The following is a 21,850-nucleotide window of genomic DNA, read 5'->3' as shown; positions in this document are numbered from 1 at the left end:
ATCTCCAGTAAATGATGTTTGCCAACTTACATTAGGCTGCAGCTCATATTTAGTCATGAGCGGTGCTTTTGGAACATATGTTGGTGTGGTCAATCTATCACAAGGGGATAATTTTAAATTGGCCAATTTACTCGGATCCTCTGTGGGAATGTTTAGTTCAATGACCGCAAAATCATTTGTGTTATTTTTATCATCTTTTGGGAATTCAGAGAACTGCCACGCTAACCAAAATATCAAAAGAGAAGGCAAAAGCCACGAAGCCAAGGCAGGAACCCTTATGGTTGTAGCAAGTGCTCATAGCTGTGGCCTTGCCAGCAGCTCTCCCTCCAGAGGACTTGCCAACTCAGAGAGGGCAGCCCAAGCTGACTCCTTTAGGATCCTGCCATGGCGTGGACCACGCCAGTATTTACAGAATTTCTCTATTTCCTAGTTTCATTAAAGATGTAGTTTGCAATATCAGTCTGCATGGTTTCCAGGAAAACAGGTAGAAAGATTCAGATCTAAATTGCCACCATCCTCCTATCAGTACTTGAAGACCTTTCTCCTTTCTATCATTCTCCTTCCATGTATACAAGAAAGCCAATCCCAGCTTTAAAAAAAAAAAACTTCTATGTGAAGCCAAATTAGCCTATTTGCCTGAAGTGCTTACCTTACAGACATTTCAGAATAGCACAGAAGTCAAGAGGCATTCAGACTAAGCTCCTCCTCTCACTGAGTAAACAGAGGTCAAGAGAGGTTATGTTATTTGTCCAGGGCTAAACCACAGAGCTAAAACAAGAAAACTCATGCTCCTTCAGATTTATTAGACAGACTCCTATAAGAAGGAGTAGTCTTAGTGTTCCTGAGTTTAGAAATGGTTTGCAAAGGCTCATTATCATGCAGACCCCAAAAAGTGAGTAGCAGCCAGATTATACCCGGACAGTTAACAAAATCCTAAAAAAATATGCTACCTGATAGACAGACAGACAGACAAGAATAAATAATGGTAGTGGCTGGGGAAAGGTGACATACAGGGGTCACAGCTAGGAAGGACTGGGATTCAGCCAAGCTAGTGTAGAAATTTTTAATTACAATCTTGGTTATGTATATTCAATCACACCTCACGAACTGGGATTCCCCTTAACTGTATCATCAGAACAGAATTTTCATCCATACATTCTCCTTTTGTTTCCCATTGTCACTCCTACTCCTGACTGCTCTGTACCCTCCTCCCCACTCGCCCTCAACATCATCATCATATGGTCTGATGGCCAACCCTGAGCCCTTGCTACGTGCATATCAACTTCCACACTCAAAACACACCAGTCTAAGTGAAAAGAGAAGCTAGCAATTTTCAAAGAAGACTTTTTTTTTTCATTTTAAAGTACTCTCACTGTCCGACTCTGAAAAACTGCTGCAAGGAAGTGCCAATTAATAAACAAAATCTTTGTTAGTTTATGTGCTGCGTCAGTAATTTGAAAGAGTCATAAATCAGGGAGGGTATCTAAGAATCCCAGAAGAGTTAATGCTTAAAAACAATTGATCTATCCATTAGGAGATCACGTTTGTTTCCTGAGGACTCTAGATCTGCATTAAGATGCTTCTTTGACTTGAAACTGGTCTTCTTCTGCCACCAAGTGTCAGCACACACTTCTAACCAACCAGGATTTGCAATGTCTAAATCACAGAAACACAGGTCATTCAATGAGAAAAATAAATTCAAAAGGGTACATTATAAAAAGCATGGAACTGAACAAGTAGCAGAGTAACCATGTCAAACAAATATATTCTAAGGACACTGTACAAATAACTTAAACATTGTAATTTAATAAGATTTTTTGAGGCTTCATTCATTTGATGAAAAAAATTACAAAGCACACTTACCATCAGAATAGCTTTAAACTTTATAATCTTTTTGATATTTTCTTCTGCAAAATACCCACCAGAATTTCATGAAACTAAAAATATGCAAAACTAAAAAACACATTGACTAAATGTCTCCTGGTGATAGAAAAATATACAACTGCCAAGAAAAGCCTTATGTTTCCCAGAATCTGTCCTCAGCTTCATCTCAGTTCTCTAACTCGGGAAACAGAATACCATGCTGTGACAGAGAAAGTTCCACACCAGGAAATTGAAAAAAGTGTTTCTACATTTTCAAAATTCTGCACACAACTCTTGGTTACCCTGCTGGAATTTTGGTTACTTTTACTCTATGTTATTACCTGCAAACAGATGCCTACCAGAGGACAGGACCCCAGAAGCCCAGGGACTTCTGCACCCCATACCAAACACCACTGGGAAATCCTCATGCTAGATCTTTATGAACACCCAGGGTCATAAATTCATCCCCTGCACTAGCCTTCTGTCCACATCTTGGACGTCAGTGAGATGTTTTACCTTCATAAGCAGACCAATTATAAGTCCAATTTTGAATCTATCATTTTTTAAGTCAGCAGCTTTTCAGGTCATTAAAAATGACAATGACTAGGTGATGTAAAAAAATCGCAATTGAAGTACTAGTTACAGGATGTCTCATTACACCTCCTATAGACAACAAAAATGGATCATCAGTCTTACTATTTCAGAATTTGCCTATAATAATCCAGAGCACTTCTCTACCCAAAACACCCCTCTTTACCAATAAATATCATGTCAACCCCGACAACAGTACCATCAGTATCTTAAGAGTACACCAGTATCATACACAAAATTATTTCCAGATGAACTTCTAGCAGATAATATAGAGATATAAGGAGAACACCAACTGGCACCAATTTTCAAAACAGAGCATCTTAATGGGCAATATTACTTATCTCTTTTCTAGACACTCTCACTATGTGCCACCCCTCCATAGCAGAAACTAAAGGAAAACTCCCCGAGACAGTGGAAAATCTTCCAGTTTCTGAATAGGGGCTACCCCTCACTCCTGAATTTCCAGGGGGCATCTTACTTGCTCATCACCACTTCTCTCTATGCTCAGCTCACCAAGGCCCACCCTTCCTCAGGACCCCAGCAAACCCCCAACCAACCAAGATGGTAATCCTCAGTATGTCAAGGGGGCTCTACTACATTCTGGATGACATTAAGGTCAGCTCTATTCACTGATCTACCAGAGAAATCATGGGCTAAAAGAGCAATTGTGGGAACCCATTTTTACCTCTGAAATGCACTGAAACACATTAAGGTGTTGTGTAAGGCAAACCCCAAGGAAGCAATTGATAAAAAATTTTAATTAGAGTATACATTCTATATGTTTTTTACCTTTTTTGTGCTGTTACAGAGTCCTTATAAGTATCTACTTTAAAAGCTGCTTAAATCATTAATATGATTTACCATAATTGACTTAAACATTCCCCTATTATTATGGATGTTATTTCTAATTTTTCTCCATTATTGATAATGCTTCAGTAAACATCTTTATGCAGAAAGAACTTGCTTTTTCAAATTATTTCTTTAGGATAATATCAGCAGCAAGAACATGTTAAAGAATATGAATTTTTAAATGTTTTTTGATGTCAGCTGCATAATTCACAGCTCAAATGACCATACCAATTTTATAAGCCACCATTCCTCCTTCTACCACAGATTTACTCTAATGAACATTCTTGTCATATACTGTGTTTGGGAGTATAAATTGATACCATTGTTTTAAAAGGCAATTTGAGGTGTTTTTGAAAAGTTATAATGTACAATAATACCCTTTGACCTTACAACTCAACTTCAAGAAATTGGTTCTTTGAAATACTGGCATATCTACCCAAAAATAGTAAACAAGGATGTTCACTGCAGCATTGTTTCTCGTGGCAAAGAAACAGAAATCAACCTAATCAATCTATTCATGGGGAGAATATTTAAATTATTGTAAATTAAAATAATATATAGAGTTTTATTTCTGTTCTAAAGAAATTATATGTATGTATGTGTCTAGATATATTTGCATAGGAAAAGGTCTGGAAGGATACACTAGGAGTGTATCCTTTATTGAGAGAAAAATTATATTGGGAGGAAGGGGGTGGCAGGGTGTTGGAAAGGGAGAAATTGCTTCTTTAATTCTATAGGTTTTTGTGTATTTGAATTGTTTTCAGTGAGCATATATTCAGGTAATACTTTTATAATTAGAATAACCTTTAAAGTTAAAAATAAAGTACTTGAAATGAGTCAAATCTAATATATGAGTGAGGATTAAAGACTATTACTTCACCTCTCTCCCTTTCTCTCTCTTTCCCTTTCTCTGTGTCTCTCCCCCTTTCTCTCTCTCTCTCTCTCTCTCCTTTTATTTCATCATCAATTTAAATAATACTGAAAGCTAGCAATACATTCCATTACTGTCTTAATCACTTGTAAATGATGGGTGGACAAAGAATAAAAACCTAAAAGACAATTAGAGCTGAGAGAAAAAAATAGACCGTTGGAAATGAAAAAAAAAAAAAAAAAAAAAATTAAGACAAAAAAAACTGAGTCATATATTTTCAAACAATCTACATTCCAAACCACAAGTTATAGTAAAGTAAATAAATGAAATCCACTTATACGTATGCCACCTTTTCATACCGTTTTTAACTTTCACAGTAGACTTGCTGCATAAAGAAATTGCTGCATATTTATTTAGGCCTGCGGGTCTCAAACTATATTCCTCTGTAGATCGTCTGGATCAGAATCACCTACGGCACTTACTGAATATCAAAAGTCAAGGCCCAGATCCGCTTCCAAATCTAAGGATAGCAGGTGGAATCTTCACCTTCAACAAGCACTACAGCTGACCCATGAATCCCAAAATTTAAGAGCTACTTCCTTAAGCATTCAGGAACACTGACCATCATAGTAGTGACTGGAATACAGTCATTCCATAAATTAAAAGAAAAAATTTTTATTTGGCTTTCTGAAAAACCATAAGATCATAATTTATTTTCTAAAGATTAAGCATTCTAATCTAAACAAAATGCAATCTGATTTAGAGTTTATACACCACTCAAGAAGAGACTGTTTCTATTTTGATCACCACTCTATGCCCAGCATCCACTGTCTGGCACATAGAGGTACTCAATAAATATTTGTCAAATTAATATAATTTGGACCATGGGACTCCTCACATATAGAAATGAATCTGGGTGAACAGGAGTTGGCCAGTGGGAGGGAAGAACATAAGACTGAGAATGGAATAGGATGGATTCTCTGATACAGAGACAGGGCTCTGTAACTGATGAGAATGTAATCCTACTTCAGTCATTTAACTTTTCTAATTCTCATATCCCTTTTATAAAGGGTAAAGGAGTGGATTCTGTGAAATTAACTGGCAAGAAATCATTTAAATGCAATCTGAAATGTTGAAATACAGATTCAAGAATAGTTTAAACATTCCTTTGGTAAATGGCTTTCATTTCAAAGTTAAACTGTAAAGACAAAGAAACATTTTGAAATGGGGATATTACCTTCACCACTGATTTGTCATTCTGTGATAAAGTTTGAAACTACTTGGAAGAGGACAATCCATTTGAAAGCAAAACAAGAAAGATAACAAGTAAAGAAGTAAACTGTCAGTCTATAAATTATCATTCCAGATTTCATAATCTATCATTTACACAAGTTATTTTGACCCAACATATCCTGGAATGATACCTAATATAGACATTACTGAATTTGTCACAGTTATTAAAAAAAAAAACATGCAAAATACCTTTCTGAGAACTTTAACAATAGTGTACAGAAAACTCATAACCACAGGAAGGTGAATCATCCAAACCCAGGTTTTAAAGGACCAAAAAGACTTTCTAAGGATGGAGACATTAAGTACAAAATGCACCAAATTTAGAAAAAAGTTCTACTTACTAATAAACATGACCTTCATTTACAGAGCTGCAAATCAGTCTTAAGTGCAGCAAAGGGTCATGGAGAGCTGGGAGCAATTTTAATCTGCATTCCCATCTCCAAAATTCTGGTCTATCAGAGCAGGCCATCAGATGTCTTAACGTGCATGAGGAACCCCCTAGGCTGAAATGGGAAGACAATGAACGGTGCCCTTAGGATTTCAGGAGAACTGCTCATGAATCCAGAAGAAAGTCCAAAGTTGTTCCAACCTCTGAAGGAGGAGGGGGTGGCCTAGAAAGGCAGAAAATCACTCTGAGATAGGGGAAGTCAAAAGACATGTCCCTTAGCTCATGTCACTGTTGACCATCCTCAGGGAGATATACTCTTTAGTATCTCAGGAATGAAGGGCAGTCCCTCAGTTACCCTCTTACCCAGCCCCTGATACCTTGCTCCAAGCCCTCAATGGAGGCAACTGCTGAAAGAGCAAGGTGGTCTTTTGGAAACCTGAACAAGCTACATAAAAGGGGGTCCAAAAGCCTGTCCCACCTTGAAGAACCCAGTTGTAGTGAGCAGCACCAGTGTATGCAGGCCAATGCAGGAAGCTTTGAGAGCAGCAGGATGCAAACAACCATAAGCAAAGAAGGCAGTAAAACTGAACTCTGGCACCACCCTGAGGCTCTTCAAGGGATGAAGCAGATGTGGCAATAGAAGAAGTAGCAATAAATGATGGTCAGAGTATGCAAATGAGGGCACAGCTGTCACAGCCTCCATGGAGGACCTTGAGCATCCTCAGCACCCTTGGGCATTGGAATCAAACAGACTTGGAATTCCAGGAGCAATACTGGTAGAACATCAAAAACCACTACAAATGTCACTCATGCCCCCCACCATACTTAAGGCTGGTGTGGCCTGGTAAAACAAGGCTTACAATGAAAACATGCACTCACATTCTTACGGAGCCATGGTGCTTTTGACAATTTCATGAACGTCAAATGAGGCTTAAAACTTCTGCTTTCTCCTGCCATGATGCCTTTTCCTTGAAATGTCCTTTTTGCAATCTCTAAAGAAAATAAAAAGAAACACAAAGATGCTACTATAACACATAGTTATCTTAAATTATAAAAATGCCAATTCAAAAAATAACTATTGTATAATGAAGATTACTTTATATACCTGTTTGAGATTTTTTTTCAAAAATAGAGGGAAAAAACACAATGTGTAATATAACAAAATACTACATGACAGTTAAATCTCCAAGTGATTTCAAACTTGGGGTAAAGCACAGAAAAGCAATAATTTGAAAAGGAAACATCTAAAACATAAAATAACTGTTTGGCCAATATGATGCTGATTTTCACTGAATATCCCAGTGATTTCCATATGTATAAAAAAGGACGAACTTATCTATATCCCTTTATATCTAAAATTTCTGCTTCTCACAGAGGGATAAATACCACATGTACTCACTCATAAGTGGGAGCTATGAGAGAAAGAAGGAAGGAAAGAAAGACCACAGTGATGCACTGGACTTGCAGAGGGAGAGAACATACCTTGGGCTACAAAGTGGAGTTGGGGGGACAGGGGGAGAGGGAGGGAGGTTGGGGATAATTGGGTGGGTAACACAGGGTACAAACGCAATTTGTGTAATGGACATGCTGCCAGTATGAATCTGGCCTTCACATCTTGAGCACGAGGGGTGACAATCAGCTTTGTATCTCATGAATATTCATAACCAATTAAAAAATTTAAAAAATAAAATAAAATTTCTGCTTCTGATCAAGATGAAGTAACAGGAACCCTCCCTGAGAAATGAGAGACAAACAAGATGAGCCCTTTGATTGACCCAGCTTACATCCTTGACTGTCCTAGCCCTTGTGCAAGGAGGAGAAACCCAGATGGAGCCCGGCCATCTCCCTGGGTTGAGGAAAGAGAGCTGAGAGGAGAGACGAACACAGCTAAAGGTTGTAGCACAGAGTACTTGAGAAGTGAGGCCTACATTGAGAGAACACTCCAGAGGTCTGCAAACGGTCCCCCTAGAATACTCAGCTGAGTATTGATCAGTACATATGTGCAAGGAAACTGTCTCAGGCTGGGGAAAAGCACATTCAGAAGGATTAGAGGTAACAGTGCCCAACACTCACACAGGGTCAGGAATACCATCTGTTTCATAAGCCAGACTGGAAAAACCTCAAGATTCACGGATTGCATAAACAGAAGGCTCTTGCCTCAGTAGTGGGGAATAATTAGCTCTGGACTGGTACTGCTCTAGTATCCTAGAAGCAAAATCCAAAAGGAAAAAAACTTTTTCCAAGTTGCTTAATTATGTCCCAGAACAAAGCCCAAGGCTATTTACAGAAAGACCAAACAATGCAGCACCCAAGATAAACTTCACAATGCCTGGCATCTAATCAAAAATTACCACACATGCAAACAAATAGAACAATATGAACCTTCATGAGGAGATAAATCAATTAATCAAAAGTGACCCAGAGCTGACACAGGTGTCAGAACTGACAGAAAGGGCATCAAAATGGTTATAACTATATTCCCTATGTTCAAAAAGTCAAGTAGAGACATGCAAACTATAAGAAAGACTCAAATAAAACTTACATAGATGAAAACTGCAATGCCTAAGAAAAATAAACTGGGTAGAAATAAAAACAGATTAGACACTGCAGAACAAAAAATTAGTAGACTTGAGGACATAAGAATAGAAACTGCCCAAAATAAGATACAGAGAGAAAAAGGAAATAAGAAAGAAAAAATAAAAGAACATCAGTGAACTATGGGGAAACCTCAAGTTGCTTAATATATGTGTAACTGGAGTCCCTGAAAAGGGGGTAAGAGAGAAGAATTAGAGAAAATATTAAAAGAAATGGCTTTCGGGGAGTGAGAGCTGCTATAACCACAATAGAAAGTAATCTGGGCAGTTACTATTAAGTTTTAAATTACACAAGCATTTTGAACCAGCAATTCCAATTCTAAGAAAATATAAAGAAATAAAAGTACCAATACGTAAAATTCTATGTAGAAGATATTTATTAAAGGATTGTCTGGGGCCGGCCCGGTGGCGCACTGCTACAGTGCGCCACTTGGAAGCGTGGCGGCGCTCCCGCCGAGGGTTCGGATCCCACATACAGACCGGCCGCTCACTGGCTGAGCGAGGTGCGGGTGCAACACCGAGGGTTGCGATCCCGTTGCCAGTCCCGGTCCGGTATGGGCGCGACACTGAGGGTTGCGATCTGTTGCCGGTCACGAAAAAAGACAAAAAGGAAAAAAAAAAAAAAAGGACTGTCTGAATTAGCACAAACTGGCAATAACCTTCATCAATAAAAGAAATGGTTAATAAATTACCATATGGCCATACTAAGGACTACTATGCAGCTAATAAAACGAATTAATTACAGCTACATATATAGACCTGAAAAGATATCCATGATCTGTTAAGCAAAAAAAAGGCCAAATTGCATGGTTACTATATCTACAACATGATTCCAAAGAATATTTTGAAAGAGAGAGAAAGAAAATCAGTTCTTTATATTTACGCTTTTACTAGCATAGAAAATAGTATAGAATACCTTGGGATGAGAGTTGAGATTGAATAAAGGCCTGGAAGACTAGTAATTTTTTCTTTATACATCCATATAGTGCTTGAACTGTTACAATAAGCATATCTTCAATCGAATTAAAAAATTAGAAAATAAAATAAACACAATGACAAACTGACTATACATTAGCAATATAACATTGCTATGAGTGCACAAGCGTCATACTAGAAGGCACAAATAGGAAGAGAATTATTTGCCATATACGAGGGTATGTGAAAAAGTTCATGGAAGATTCACATTACCTCATACGTGAAAAATTCATTTTTTACAAAGACCATTGATAAATAACTTTTCATTTGGTATTTTTATCCAAAAATAGGTAGGGCTGATACTATTAAGTCAATTTTAAAGATAGGAAAATTGAAACATAAGAAGTCTATGTTCAAGGTCACTCTCCTTATTAGTGGCAGAAAAGGACCTGGAGTTGAGATGCCCTAACTCTAGCCATACATCACTCTCCAATCCTGGGGCTGAAACTCTTAGAAATAAAAGATGCTTTTAATGTAATAAAAAGCATAAGTAAACTTTAGTTTTCACCACCAATTCTGTTGGAGTCTAGAGATTACTAATGATGCACATAATTATAACCAGAAATACTAGGATGAAAACAAAATCCAGTATATCGCCAACCTGACTATTTCTTACATGGTATAAGATTTGGGTTTTTCTTCATGAGAGCATAAAATGAAATAGATACCTGAGTGAACAAAGATATGACATCGTTCTTTCTAAGAAAATGAAGGATTTTGTTGTAATGACTGGTTCATATAAAAATAATAGTATAATATATATATATATATATATATAATTCACAAAAAATAACAGAGTTTTAAAATGAAGATACCTGTACAAAAGAAAAAATAAATGGATGTATTTTATCTACTAATGATATAATTCTAAGTGCTGCTGTTGATACCTGGCATAAGTGGCCACTGTGTTGCACCGGCCTGGAGGATAAAGAGCAGGGAAGACAGAACGTGCATCTACAGAGAAGCAGCTCCTGGAGCAGGGCCCATGTGTCCATCATCTTAGTATCCAGACTGCCTGGAGCACATGCCTGGCATGGACCAGGTATTCAGCAAAACTTGCTAAATTTAAATTGAGCATTATCCTTGTGCTAGATGTTTTATGAATGCTTTTTCATCTGTTCCTCAAACCTCAACCCTAACAGGTAAGTTATTATTTTTCCTATTTCGAAGAATTAAGAAAATGAGACTGTGAAATGTTAGCTTACTCAAAGGTCCTCAGTTAGGTGGTGGTGAGGATAGAATTTGAACCCAAATCTAACTAACAACAGAGTTCATGCTGCCTCCTACACAAAGAATCCAAAATCTTCTTTCTTCTAAAAAATGTTTTCAAACAAAAGCTGAAGGTGGTTGAACTTTAAAACTTGTATAGTGGATATGAACTTCAGTCGACAAACTCAGGTTTGATCATTCATTCATACAGCAAATATTTACTGAGAGCCTCCTCTATGCCAGGTACTGTTCCAGGTGCTGACCATACAGCAATGAGCAAGACAAACTCCTTGCCCTTGTGGAGTTTCCATATATATGTTGGGTGCCACAACAAATAAATATATAAGGGCAGGTTTTGGTAAGTGAAATGAAGAAAAATAAAGCAGATAAGGTAATAAAAAGTGACGTGGAAGAAACAGGGTTGCTATTTTAGATAAAGTTTTCTGGGTATGCCACTCTGAAGATGTGACATTCTGAGCAGACTCATGAATGAGTGAAGGAGTGAACCATATGTGTACCTGAAGGAAGAGTACTCATGGCAAGAGGAACAACTTCTGAGGTCAAAGAGCATTGAGAACATCTGAGACACAGTAAAAATGATAGGGTACTAGAGTCGAGTGAGTGGGAATCGGGGAAGAGATAGGAAACGGGTTTAGAGAAGCAGGCGGGCCTAGTGAGCCTGGTTCAATCTCTGGATTTTATTCTAAGTATGATGGGGAATTCTGAGGGTTTTAAGCAAATTCATGTGTGAGAGTAACTTCCTTTACTCACCTATATTTCAACTAGAATATACAGTTCTAAATTTAGACGTTTTGAAACCTCAGGCAATTCTAAGCGCTCCTCTCTTTCCCTGGGACTGTATTTTTGTTGAAGAATATAACTAATGGGGTGTCGTGTATCAGACTGGGGGAAGCGGGAGCAGTACCTGGGTCTCCGGTCGCCATTCAGCATCTCCTGAGACATGTATCATGCTTGGTTTTGGCAGCTGGGCCTGCCCTCGTTACCACAGATGATTGCTCCCTGCAACTTCGGTGTCCTCTCAGGTCACAGGGTCTCATTCTATTGCTCACTTCACCACCCCAGGGCAAGCAGGAACTCGATGTGCTGAGACCCTTTACCACTTCCTCGCTGCTGCTGAGCACACAGAAATAGCAGTCCTGGACCAAGGTGGAAAGGGCCTGAACACTAGGGGGCACCCAACACACTCTTTTGCCTCCAGTGACACTGGGAATTCTGGCTGTGCTGCCTCTGTGGACACCGCTCAGGAATGGACACAGGTCACTCCTGCTCTCAGACTGATGTAGGTTTCTGTTGTTTCGTACATGGGGTAACAGACGGATAAGAATTTGCATTTTTTTGCGTGTGTGGTGCTTTCTCTTTTATTGCCTTATTTGATGCTGTCTACAATTTTATGAGGGTGTGCTCTTATTTTAAAAGAAAAAGATGTAAGACTCAGAAAAGTTAAATGTTGAAAGAACCAGGAAACAAATCTGGGTTTCCACTCTTTGAGTGTCATAGTCTCTGTGTTATAACAAAATGCCATTCACTACCCAGTCTGGCCGAGGACAACACTGGAAATTATGCTGCATGTTGTATTTTAATTTTAAGTTTCTAGGCACCAAAATGTAGGGAGATAGTTAAATAATTGGACCTTTCCTTTTTTTTAAATAATATATGTGTGTGTGTGTGTGTGTGTATTTTGATGTACTCTTGAAAACAAAAATGCTCTTAACTGATTTAGAAAATTCAAAACTGTCATAAGTGAAGAGATGCAGAAGAAAAGTAAAGGAAAAAAACCTAGATCATAATGACTTTTGAGCTTGATAAATGAGTTTTTTTTTTTTTTTTTTTGTCTTTTGTCTTTTTCCGTGTCCGGCAATGGATCGCAACCCTCAGTGTTGCCCCCGTACCGGACCAGGGACCGGCAACGGGATTGCAAACCTCGGCGTTGCTCCCGCGCCTCGCTCAGCCAGTGAGCGGGAGCCGGTCCGTATGTGGGATCCGAACCCTCGGGCGGGAGCGCCACCGCGCTTCCCAAGCGGCACACTACCCAGTGCGCCACCGGGCCGGCCCTTGATAAATGAGTTTTAAGCTTGATTTCAATCTCCTATAACAAAGTCTGTCAGAGAAAATGAATGATAGTTATATATTTAACAAGTACATATAAAGATTATTATACCCTAAAAGAATTATGTAAGTTAATGTTTGATTAAAATATTTACATCAATGGTGCTTTGTAGCTGCTTAATAGTATTTTTTTTTTTTTTTTGATTCTTTAAAAAGATCAAGGGCTGGCCCGGTGGCACACTGCTACAGTGCGCCGCTTGCGAGTGTGGCGGCGCTCCCGCCAAGGGTTCGGATCCCACATACAGACCGGTTCCCGCTCACTGGCTGAGCGAGGTGTGGGCGCAACACCGAGGGTTGCGATCCCGTTGCCGGTCCCGGTCCGGTACGGGCGCGACACTGAGGGTTGCGATCCGTTGCCGGACACGAAAAAAGACAAAAAGGAAAAAAAAAATTGCAAACCTTTATCTAGACTGACCAAGAAAAAAAGAAGACAGAAATTACTAAAATCAGAAATAAAGCAGGGGCATGGTAGAGCAGTTGCTTCTTCTATTATGCTGGAGTGGGCTTTGAGGAGAGAGATGTCCTCTTCTTTTTCCAGTCTCCGCTAGTGACTGTCCTTGTGTCACTGCAGTTGGGTGTCTGGCGGACATCCTGCATGGTAGCTGTGGCTACTCCTGTGGTGTCAAGCCGCTTTTGCAGCAGCCATGGCTGTGGTGGTGGCTGTGGTGGACCACCCACGAGGAAGTGGCGTTTTCAGCATGCTCCTTGCCTGTTTCCCAGCAGGGGATGCTGCCCTCAGCTCCTGCCTAAGAACTCCAGGCATCCTCTGTTTCTTGCCTGCATCAAGTATTTTACACTCTTGTCTGGCCTCTAACTCTCTTTTCCACCAAACCCCGGGTATCTTTTCTAGCATCAGGGGCAGGAAAAACTTATCCTTATGTTTAGTTGCTAAAACCCCAAAGCTTTTTCTCTTCTTCTGCTGCTGTATTCTTACTCATCTGAGAACATGAGTGCCACTGCCAGGAGATGCTGGGCAGAGAACAAGAAGCAAAAGGAGAAAAACTCAGTTAACGTCTCAAAGTTTTATCCCACCATATTTTCAAAATCGTACTGTGGACCAGTGGCAGCCACCAGTGATGACACAATCTATCTCCAGAATGGATTCCACACAGTCCTTTGTTTCTTCAAGTTGCCAGCTTCTGATTCAAAGCTGCATCAGACCAAGACATTTTCCCCCTACCCTAGCAGCAAGGGAGTCTGTGACAGAATGCATCTGACATGGAAGATGGTACAGCAGAGTTTAGACGCTGGGCAGCCAAAAAAGACAACAGTCCAGCATAAGCATGTTATGAACAATAACAGTGTATTCATACCAATTACTACTGTAACTAAATTCTCAACTTATGGCTCATATAAATTACAAAAAGGTACATCTTTCTCAACTACTCTGTCATAACCAAACTTTGGCCCCCTCTACTTTGACATATTGTCAACTGATTTAAAAGGACTTGGAGCTGAAATATTAGGCTAACTGATACAAAACTTCCATTTTTATGGGTCAAAAACAGTCAAATATGGGTCATGTCTTATGGTTCAAGATATACCATCGTGAACTGAGATTTGACTGAAGAGATTAAGGCATAATTTCTAAGTCTTCAAATATTTGAAGAATTATCAAATGCATGAGCTTCTGAAAGCAACTTAGTAAAACATTTGTATCATCCCAGAAAACAGAAAAAGCATAAAGTTGTGGAAGCACAAATTCATTCATTCAGTTATTTACTGAGCATTTGCTATATGTGCCAAGCACATTACCTGCTGAAGGAGGCAGACATCTTCTGCTTTTATGGAGTTTATAGTCTCATGGGACAGATTTCAGCCCCATAAACAGAAGGACTTCCCAATGTGCGGAGTTAAAAAATTGAACGGATAAAGGAAAAGAACTTTTGTTAACAGAAATTAAAATAGTGGTCATTTGTACTGTTATTTACTATGTACATTACTTTTTAGATATTATCTTATTTGATATAACAATATTATCAGTTTTGAGATTGATATTATCAGCTATGAGATAAATTATATTATTAAGGAAGTGCTCTTAGCTGACTTTTGCATGATATCTCAAATATTGGCTGTGTGATTTTCTATTTAGTGCTTGAAGGAATGTCTGTGGTACTAAGAGGAACTGAACAATTTCTTCAATTATTTATAAGCTTCTCTTTCAGAGCATAAGTTAAAGAGTCTAAAGAAACAATATTTTTCAATTTACTAATTTCAATTACATCAAATTTTGACCCAACAGCTTTTATTATTCACTGGGTCTGAAATCTTCGATGAATATTTATTCACAATACTGTTTTAAACGATATCTGTCAGAAAGCACAATTAATTTTTATTAGTGTGCTTTTTCAGTACAGTATATTTTCTAGGTACCTAGAAATAGGGGAAAAAACCAGCTTCTTTTTGAAAAGTACTTCTTAATATTGATTTTAATATTACAATATTAAAAGTTTAATCTATTGCTTAGTCAGAGAACTAGGTAACAGTTGTTGAAAAATCATTTTTAAGATAAGAAGAACTTTTGCTAATGTGAAACCACATGTCATTTTTCATCTACATTAACTTATATTCTGAAAGAGAAGGTGTTTTAGCCCATTTTGTGTTGCTATAACAGAAATACCTGAGACTGGGTAATTTATAAAGAACAGAGGTTTATTTGGCTTATGATTCTGGGACAGCTGCATCTGGCACAGGCCTCAGGCTGCTTCTACTCATGGTGGAAAGCAGCAGGCAGCTGGCAGGTACAAGAACATCACATGGCGAGAGGAAGCAAGAGAGAGAGAGAGGAGGTGCCAGGGTCTTTTAAACAACCAGCTCTTGCGAGAACTAATAGAACAAGAACTCACTCATTAATCTCCCCAAGGAGAGCGTTAATCCATCCATGAGGGATCCACCCCCATGACTCAATCAGTTTCCAACACTGCCACATTGGGGATCAAATTTCCACATGAGTTTTGGAGGGGACAACACATCCAAACTCCATCATTGAAGCTTGTTAGTAATTGAAGAAATTATTCAATTCCTCCTAGTACCACAGACATTCCTTCAAGCACTAAATAGAAACACAACCAACATATCAGATATCCTGCAAAAGTCAGCTAAGCATGCTTCCTTAATAATGTAATTTATCTCATAGCTGAAGACAAAAGTTGTCTGAAGAACAATTTCTTAAAAATATATTTTAAATACGAGGAGACTTTGCTATATAAAAGAACATTGAAATACTACAAGTAATTTAATTAAAAAACAATAATTTTGTAATACTAACAAACACAGCTTTATTTATTTTTTAGGTTATATACATATTTTTATATAGGCTTTTAAAAATAAATTTGTTGGAATAATAAATTCATACTTAAAATGTAAAGAAGTTGCTAAAAACTGCCTCAAAGTAAACTAACAGATCAATTTTTACAAAATCATTCTTTTTAATTATATACCTTTTGCAAAGCAAATATTCCCCCCTTTTTTCTACCTTTTTCATCCTTTTTCTAAAACTATGAAGGATGTTTATATGATAGCATAATCTCTAATTTGAGAATAACCACAAAGAGGCTTATTAATAAGAATAGTGTAGAATACTAAATGTAAATTAAGTGGTCCTAATATATTTTTAAGCTTATAATTCTATTTCAGTATGTGCATGTAACAGAAATAGTATGTTAGATTTTAGTTCTAAAAAGATTGATCTGTAATTAAACAATACACCATACAACAGCAAGAAACGAGTTCTTTCTAATTGGAAGATACTTTCTAATATCATTGTAAGTTACAGTAAAATTGTCACATATAATACGAAAAATCTCAATAAAAGTTAGAATCGCTTTTTAGTCACCTAAAACTTATAAGAAATAAAAGCTATAAAACCATTTTGTGATTTCCATGGTATCACTACTTAAGGTATTCCTGTTTCCACATGCTGCTAAAACTAATTCATTTTCGGTGGTTTTAGCAAGTCATCTGAACCATATGTTTCAAAATAAAGGCTGACATAATGTTGAAACCAACTTCAATTTAAAATTTTAATACTCATCATTTTAAATAGATACTCCCAATTGATTACTGTGTAAAACTGTCAAATAGAATTTTAAAATGTTTCACTACTAAAAGCAAGTCTTTAAAATTACATCTTGATGCCGGAAGAATCACGTTCATTCCACAGCAGTTGACAAGAAAGAGAACCAAACTGAGCACTCTAACATTGCCCCAGTTCTCCTATTATTTCGGCTTATGTTCTTTGACGTGTGACTTAACTCCGACAGTAAAAGTGATAAGGCCTTAATAAACTATCTCTCAGGTCCCTTCTTACCCTTGCAACCAGTGAGTCCAAGTGAACTGTCAGAGGTACATCATCTTCAGGGTATTCTAGGACACCAGGACTGAGTATAATTATCATGCAAAGATTTAGACACAAATGGAAATGAGGGAAGAGAGACTACCTGAGGTTAAAACATCTTTCAATTAGACTTCTATGTTTACATTACACATTTTTATCATTGATTTACCTATTAAAAATATGTTTATTGAATCTCCATTATGTGGTAGACTCTGGGGATACAAAAATGAAAGATTCTCACAAAGAGCGTTCATTCTGGTTGTGAAAGATAGATTTCTAAACACTTAAATTCAGTGCAGTGTTACAGTTTCTATAGGAGACATCTGTCTAGGGTAGAGGGGGATTAGAGGAGAAAATGGTCACTTCTACTTTGAAGAATCAGAAAAAGCCTTTATTTCAAAAGTGACATGTGAAATAAGACATTATAAAAGATCAGTGATACAATCCAATAAGGATATTAAGAGAACAATTTCATTTACTATAGTATTAAAAGTAATAAAAGACTTAAGAATAAACTTAACGACCATTAAAACTCACTGTACCCTGAGATGTTTCTCCCCAAGCCACAAGCCACCAGCAAGAAGAGGAACTCAAAAAGCCTGATGGTGAGTCAGAATCTCTAGTGTCCTTGCTTGCACCATGGGTAGCTGTTATTACCCAGCTGGATTGCTCTGAAGGATTGCTGAGACCTTGAAGGGGACTCTCAAAATACGTGCACTGAGGTTTGGAGCGGGCGCAATTTGGTGAGATTTACAAAACCCTCTCCGGTAAGAAGCAGCCGGGAGCAGCCACCACTCAGCGCCAGGCCGGGTCGCACGGCCCCGCCGAAGGGACTCGGTGTCCGGCGACTGCGGTATTTGCCGGGGAGGGGGCTGTCACCTCCCCGGTCCCAGGCGTCGCTGGAACCACGAACTGGAGAGAGACTGAGCGGGCTGTGGAGCGACCAGGAGCCAGGAGCGCCAGGGGCGGAGAGAGGCGGCCAGATGGCTCTGGCTGCGGAGGCCTCCGTGGGAGCGCAACGTGGGAGCCGGAGGCTGAGACTCACTGGAGGAAGAGGCACAAGCACCCCACCATCTTCCCAGTAGTCAATTTTGGACTTGCCTGGCACTAGTGGCCAACTGAGTAGTCACTGAGGTAGCCATACCAAATTGGCAACCCCAGCAACATCTTAGTCAGGCAATATTGTCAAACCTGTGGACTATGAAACCCCCTGCCACAATGAATAAACATCAAAGAAAAGACACCAGAAATGGGAAAAATCAAGAAAGTACACCACCCAAAGATAATAAATCTCAAGCTCTAGATCCTATAGAACAAGAATCCCTTGAAATGACTGACAAGGAATTTCGAGTGATAATTCTAAGGAAACTGAATGAGATACAAGAAAACTCAGCTAGACATCATGATGAAATGAGGTAAAGTATATATTACCTGAAAGAGGAAATGTACAAGGAAATCAATGCCCTGAAAAAAAATGTAGCAGACGTTGCCGAACTGAAGAAGCTATTCAGCAAAATAAAAAACACAATGGAGAGTTTAAGGAGCAGGCTTGTCGAAGTTGAAGAGAGAACCTCTGGGTGCCGACCCCATGGCTCACTCAGGAGAGTGCGGTGCTGGCAGCACAGTGGCGCTCCCACTGCGGGTTCAGATCGTATATAGGGATGGTCGGTGCGCTCACTGGCTGAGCGCGGTGTGGGTGACATCAAGCCAAGGGTTGCGATCCCCTTACTGGTCACAGGAAAAAAAAAAAAAAAAGATGCTTAAGTTTGGGACGAGCCCATGGCACACTCGGGAGAGTGTGATGCTGGGAGCGCAGCAGCGCTCACGCCGCGGGTTCGGATCCTATAAAGGAATGACTGGTGCGCTCACAGCGCTCACTGGCTGAGCACGGTGAGGCCAGTCTCAAAAAGGACAAAAAAAAAAAATGAGGAGAGAACCTCTGAACTTGAAGATGGGCTGTTTGAAATAACACAAGCAGAAAAAAAAAAAGAAAAAAGAATCAAAGGCATTGAAGAAAATCTAAGAGAGATATCAGACAACCTTAAGCGCTCAAATATTCGAGTCATGGGTATCCCAGAAGGGGAGGAAAAAGGAGATTGCACTGAAAACATATTCAACAAAATAGTGGCAGAAAACTTCAAAGGTATAGGAAAAATCACAGATCTTCATATCCAGGAAGCTCAACGATCTCCAAATGTATTCAACCCAAAAAGGTCTTCTCCAAGACATGTTATAGTCAAACTGGCAAGACTCAAAGACAAAGAGAGAATCCTGAGAGCTGCAAGAGAGAAGCATCAAATCACCTATAAGGGAGCGCCAATCAAGCTAACATCAGACTTTTCATCACAAACCCTAAAAGCTAGAAAGGAATGTGATGATATATTCAAAATACTAAAAGCCAGACTTTGTCTGCCAAGAATACTCTACCCTGTAAGGCTATCCTTCTGAAATGAAGGGTAAATAGTATATTTCTCAGACAAACAAAAACTGTGGGAGTTCACCACCACACGACCACCCTTACAAGAAATTCTCAAAGGAGTACTGGGTTTGGTTCCTGAAAAAGAACCACCACTGCCATAAAAACCCAAGAAAAATCTAAACCCACTAGTATAATAAAAATGGCATACATGGAGAGAAAACAAACAAATGAAAAGGCTATCCGCATCCTAAGGGACCAACAAACACAGAAAACAAACAGTAAATCAGAAAGCAAGGAACAAAAGACAACCAAACAACAATCAATAAAATGCTAGGAATAAATCAACACTTTTCAATAACAACTCTTAATGTAAAAGGCTTAAATTCCCCAATCAAAAGATACAGACTGGCTGACTGGATTAAAAAGGAGAACCCAACTATATGCTGCCTTCAGGAGACCCACATCACCCGTAAAGACACACATAGACTAAGAGTGAAAGGATGGAAAAAGATTTACCATGAAAACAGAAAAGAAAAACAAGCTGGAGTAGCTATTCTTATATCTGACAAAGAAGACTTTAAACTAAAAACCATAAAAAGAGATAATGAGGGACACAACATAATGATAAAAGGACTGATCCATCAAGAAAACATAATGATCATAAACATGTACACACCCAATGTTGGAGCAGTCAGATTTATAAAACAAACTCTATTAGACCTAAAGAAGGAAATAGACACTAATACCATAATAGCAGGGGACATGAACACCCCACTATCAATATTGAAAAGATCATCTAGGCAAAGAAACAGCAGAGAAACGCAAGATCTAAACAATACTCTAGACGAATTGGACATGGTAGATATCTACAGAACATTCCATCCAACAACCTCAGAATATTCATTCTTCCCCTCAGCACATGGATCATTCTCCAGGATAGATCACATATTAGAACACAAATCAAGTCTCAACAAACTCAAAAAAATTGGAATTATCGCATGTATTTTCTCAGACCATAATGGATTAAAATTAGAAATCAAAAACAAACGAAAATCTGGAAACTATACAAACACATGGAAATGAAACAGCATTCTACTTAATGACTTATGAGTCCAAGAAGAAATCAAGCAGGAAATCAAAAAAATTTATTGAAACAAATGAAAATAATGATCAATCATATCAAAACCTGTGGGTTACTGCAAAAGCAGTATGAAGGGGGAAATTTATTGCATTAAATGCTCACCTCAGAAGAATGGAAAGATGGCAAGTGAACAACCTAACTCTGCACTTTTAAGATATAGAAAAACAAGAATAATCCAAACCTAGAGTTAGCAAACGGAAAGAAATCATCAAGATCAGAGCAGAACTTAACGAAATTGAAACCAAAAAAACAATACAAAAGATCAACGAATCAAAAAGTTGGTTTTTTGGAAGTTTCCAAGATGGCGACGGATCTGGAGCGGCCGTGCCAGGAGACAGCGCGATCCTGAGAAGTGTGCGCTGTGATACCAGAATACTAATTGCATTTCCAAGAGCAACAAAAAACGAATAATTCTTTCAACAACGATCCTACAAAGACATACAAGCAACAAAAGGTTCGAGGTTTTACGGCTGACACAAAAGAAGACTCCTGAGAGCACCCAAGCCCTGCTGCGGGAACAAGCGATCAGCCCAGACAACAAAGGCCAAGAAAGCCAGCAGAAACGGCACAGAAACGGAGTGAAACACGCCGGACCGGCCCAACTCTGCGAACTCTGAGAGTCACCCCCAGCCCAGCCCCAGTGGTGGGGCGAAGCCCGACTGCTCCCCGCCCGCCTGGCTCCCACCTACCACACCAGGCTAGGCGCCCACAACAGAGCTGCCTCCATTTTATCGGGTGGGGGCAGAGACAGCCAGCTTAGTGAGGGCAGGCCAGCCATCTCTGCTTGGCGCGACTCCGCACTGAGACGTGCCATTTCCTTACCTCGACGCGGGGCACCCCGGGGCCCGTGGACCAGCCTACAATCCCAATCTCCCCGCGGATCTCAGACGGGGCTGGTAGCGTGGGGAGCCCCCGGCCAGCGTCAGGAGGGCAGGGAAGAGGAGCCCACCTAGATCGTCTCTCCGCCACACCCTGGACGTCGGCCCCAGGTAACCTCCCTGTTTCCGGGAGGCAGATTCCATCTCTGGGGGCCTCAGTTTGGAAGAACTCCTAACTGATTTCTGGTGGGGAGAGGGGAGCCCGGAAACCTCTCGAGCAACATTGAAGTTACTAGTGAGCTCTCCCGAAGACCTGACCCGTGCGGGGGTGAGTCAAAGAGGAATTGTGTGCTGAGGGACCCTCCCCCGAGGAGTT

General features: G+C 39.4%; 1 protein-coding gene across 2 annotated transcripts in view; it reads right to left on the bottom strand.

Annotated features, from left to right (window-relative positions):
* The window catches only part of LOC103605385 (A-kinase anchor protein 7 isoform gamma-like), an 80,406-nt gene extending 73,578 nt beyond the window's left edge, over positions 1-6,828 (bottom strand). For both annotated transcript variants that reach the window (XM_008589958.1, XM_008589959.1), the window contains exon 1: positions 6,735-6,828. In XM_008589958.1, coding sequence (XP_008588180.1) covers positions 6,735-6,812 — 78 coding nt within the window. In that variant the 5' untranslated portion in view covers positions 6,813-6,828. The remainder of the gene's footprint in view (positions 1-6,734) is intronic.
* Positions 6,829-21,850: the final 15,022 nt, after the last annotated feature.

This window comes from Galeopterus variegatus, unplaced genomic scaffold (genome assembly GCF_000696425.1).
Source record: "Galeopterus variegatus unplaced genomic scaffold, G_variegatus-3.0.2 Scaffold5778, whole genome shotgun sequence".
Lineage (NCBI taxonomy): Eukaryota > Metazoa > Chordata > Mammalia > Dermoptera > Cynocephalidae > Galeopterus > Galeopterus variegatus.
The sequence above is the reverse complement of the archived record's forward strand: the minus strand, read 5'-3'. Positions and strand labels throughout refer to the sequence as shown.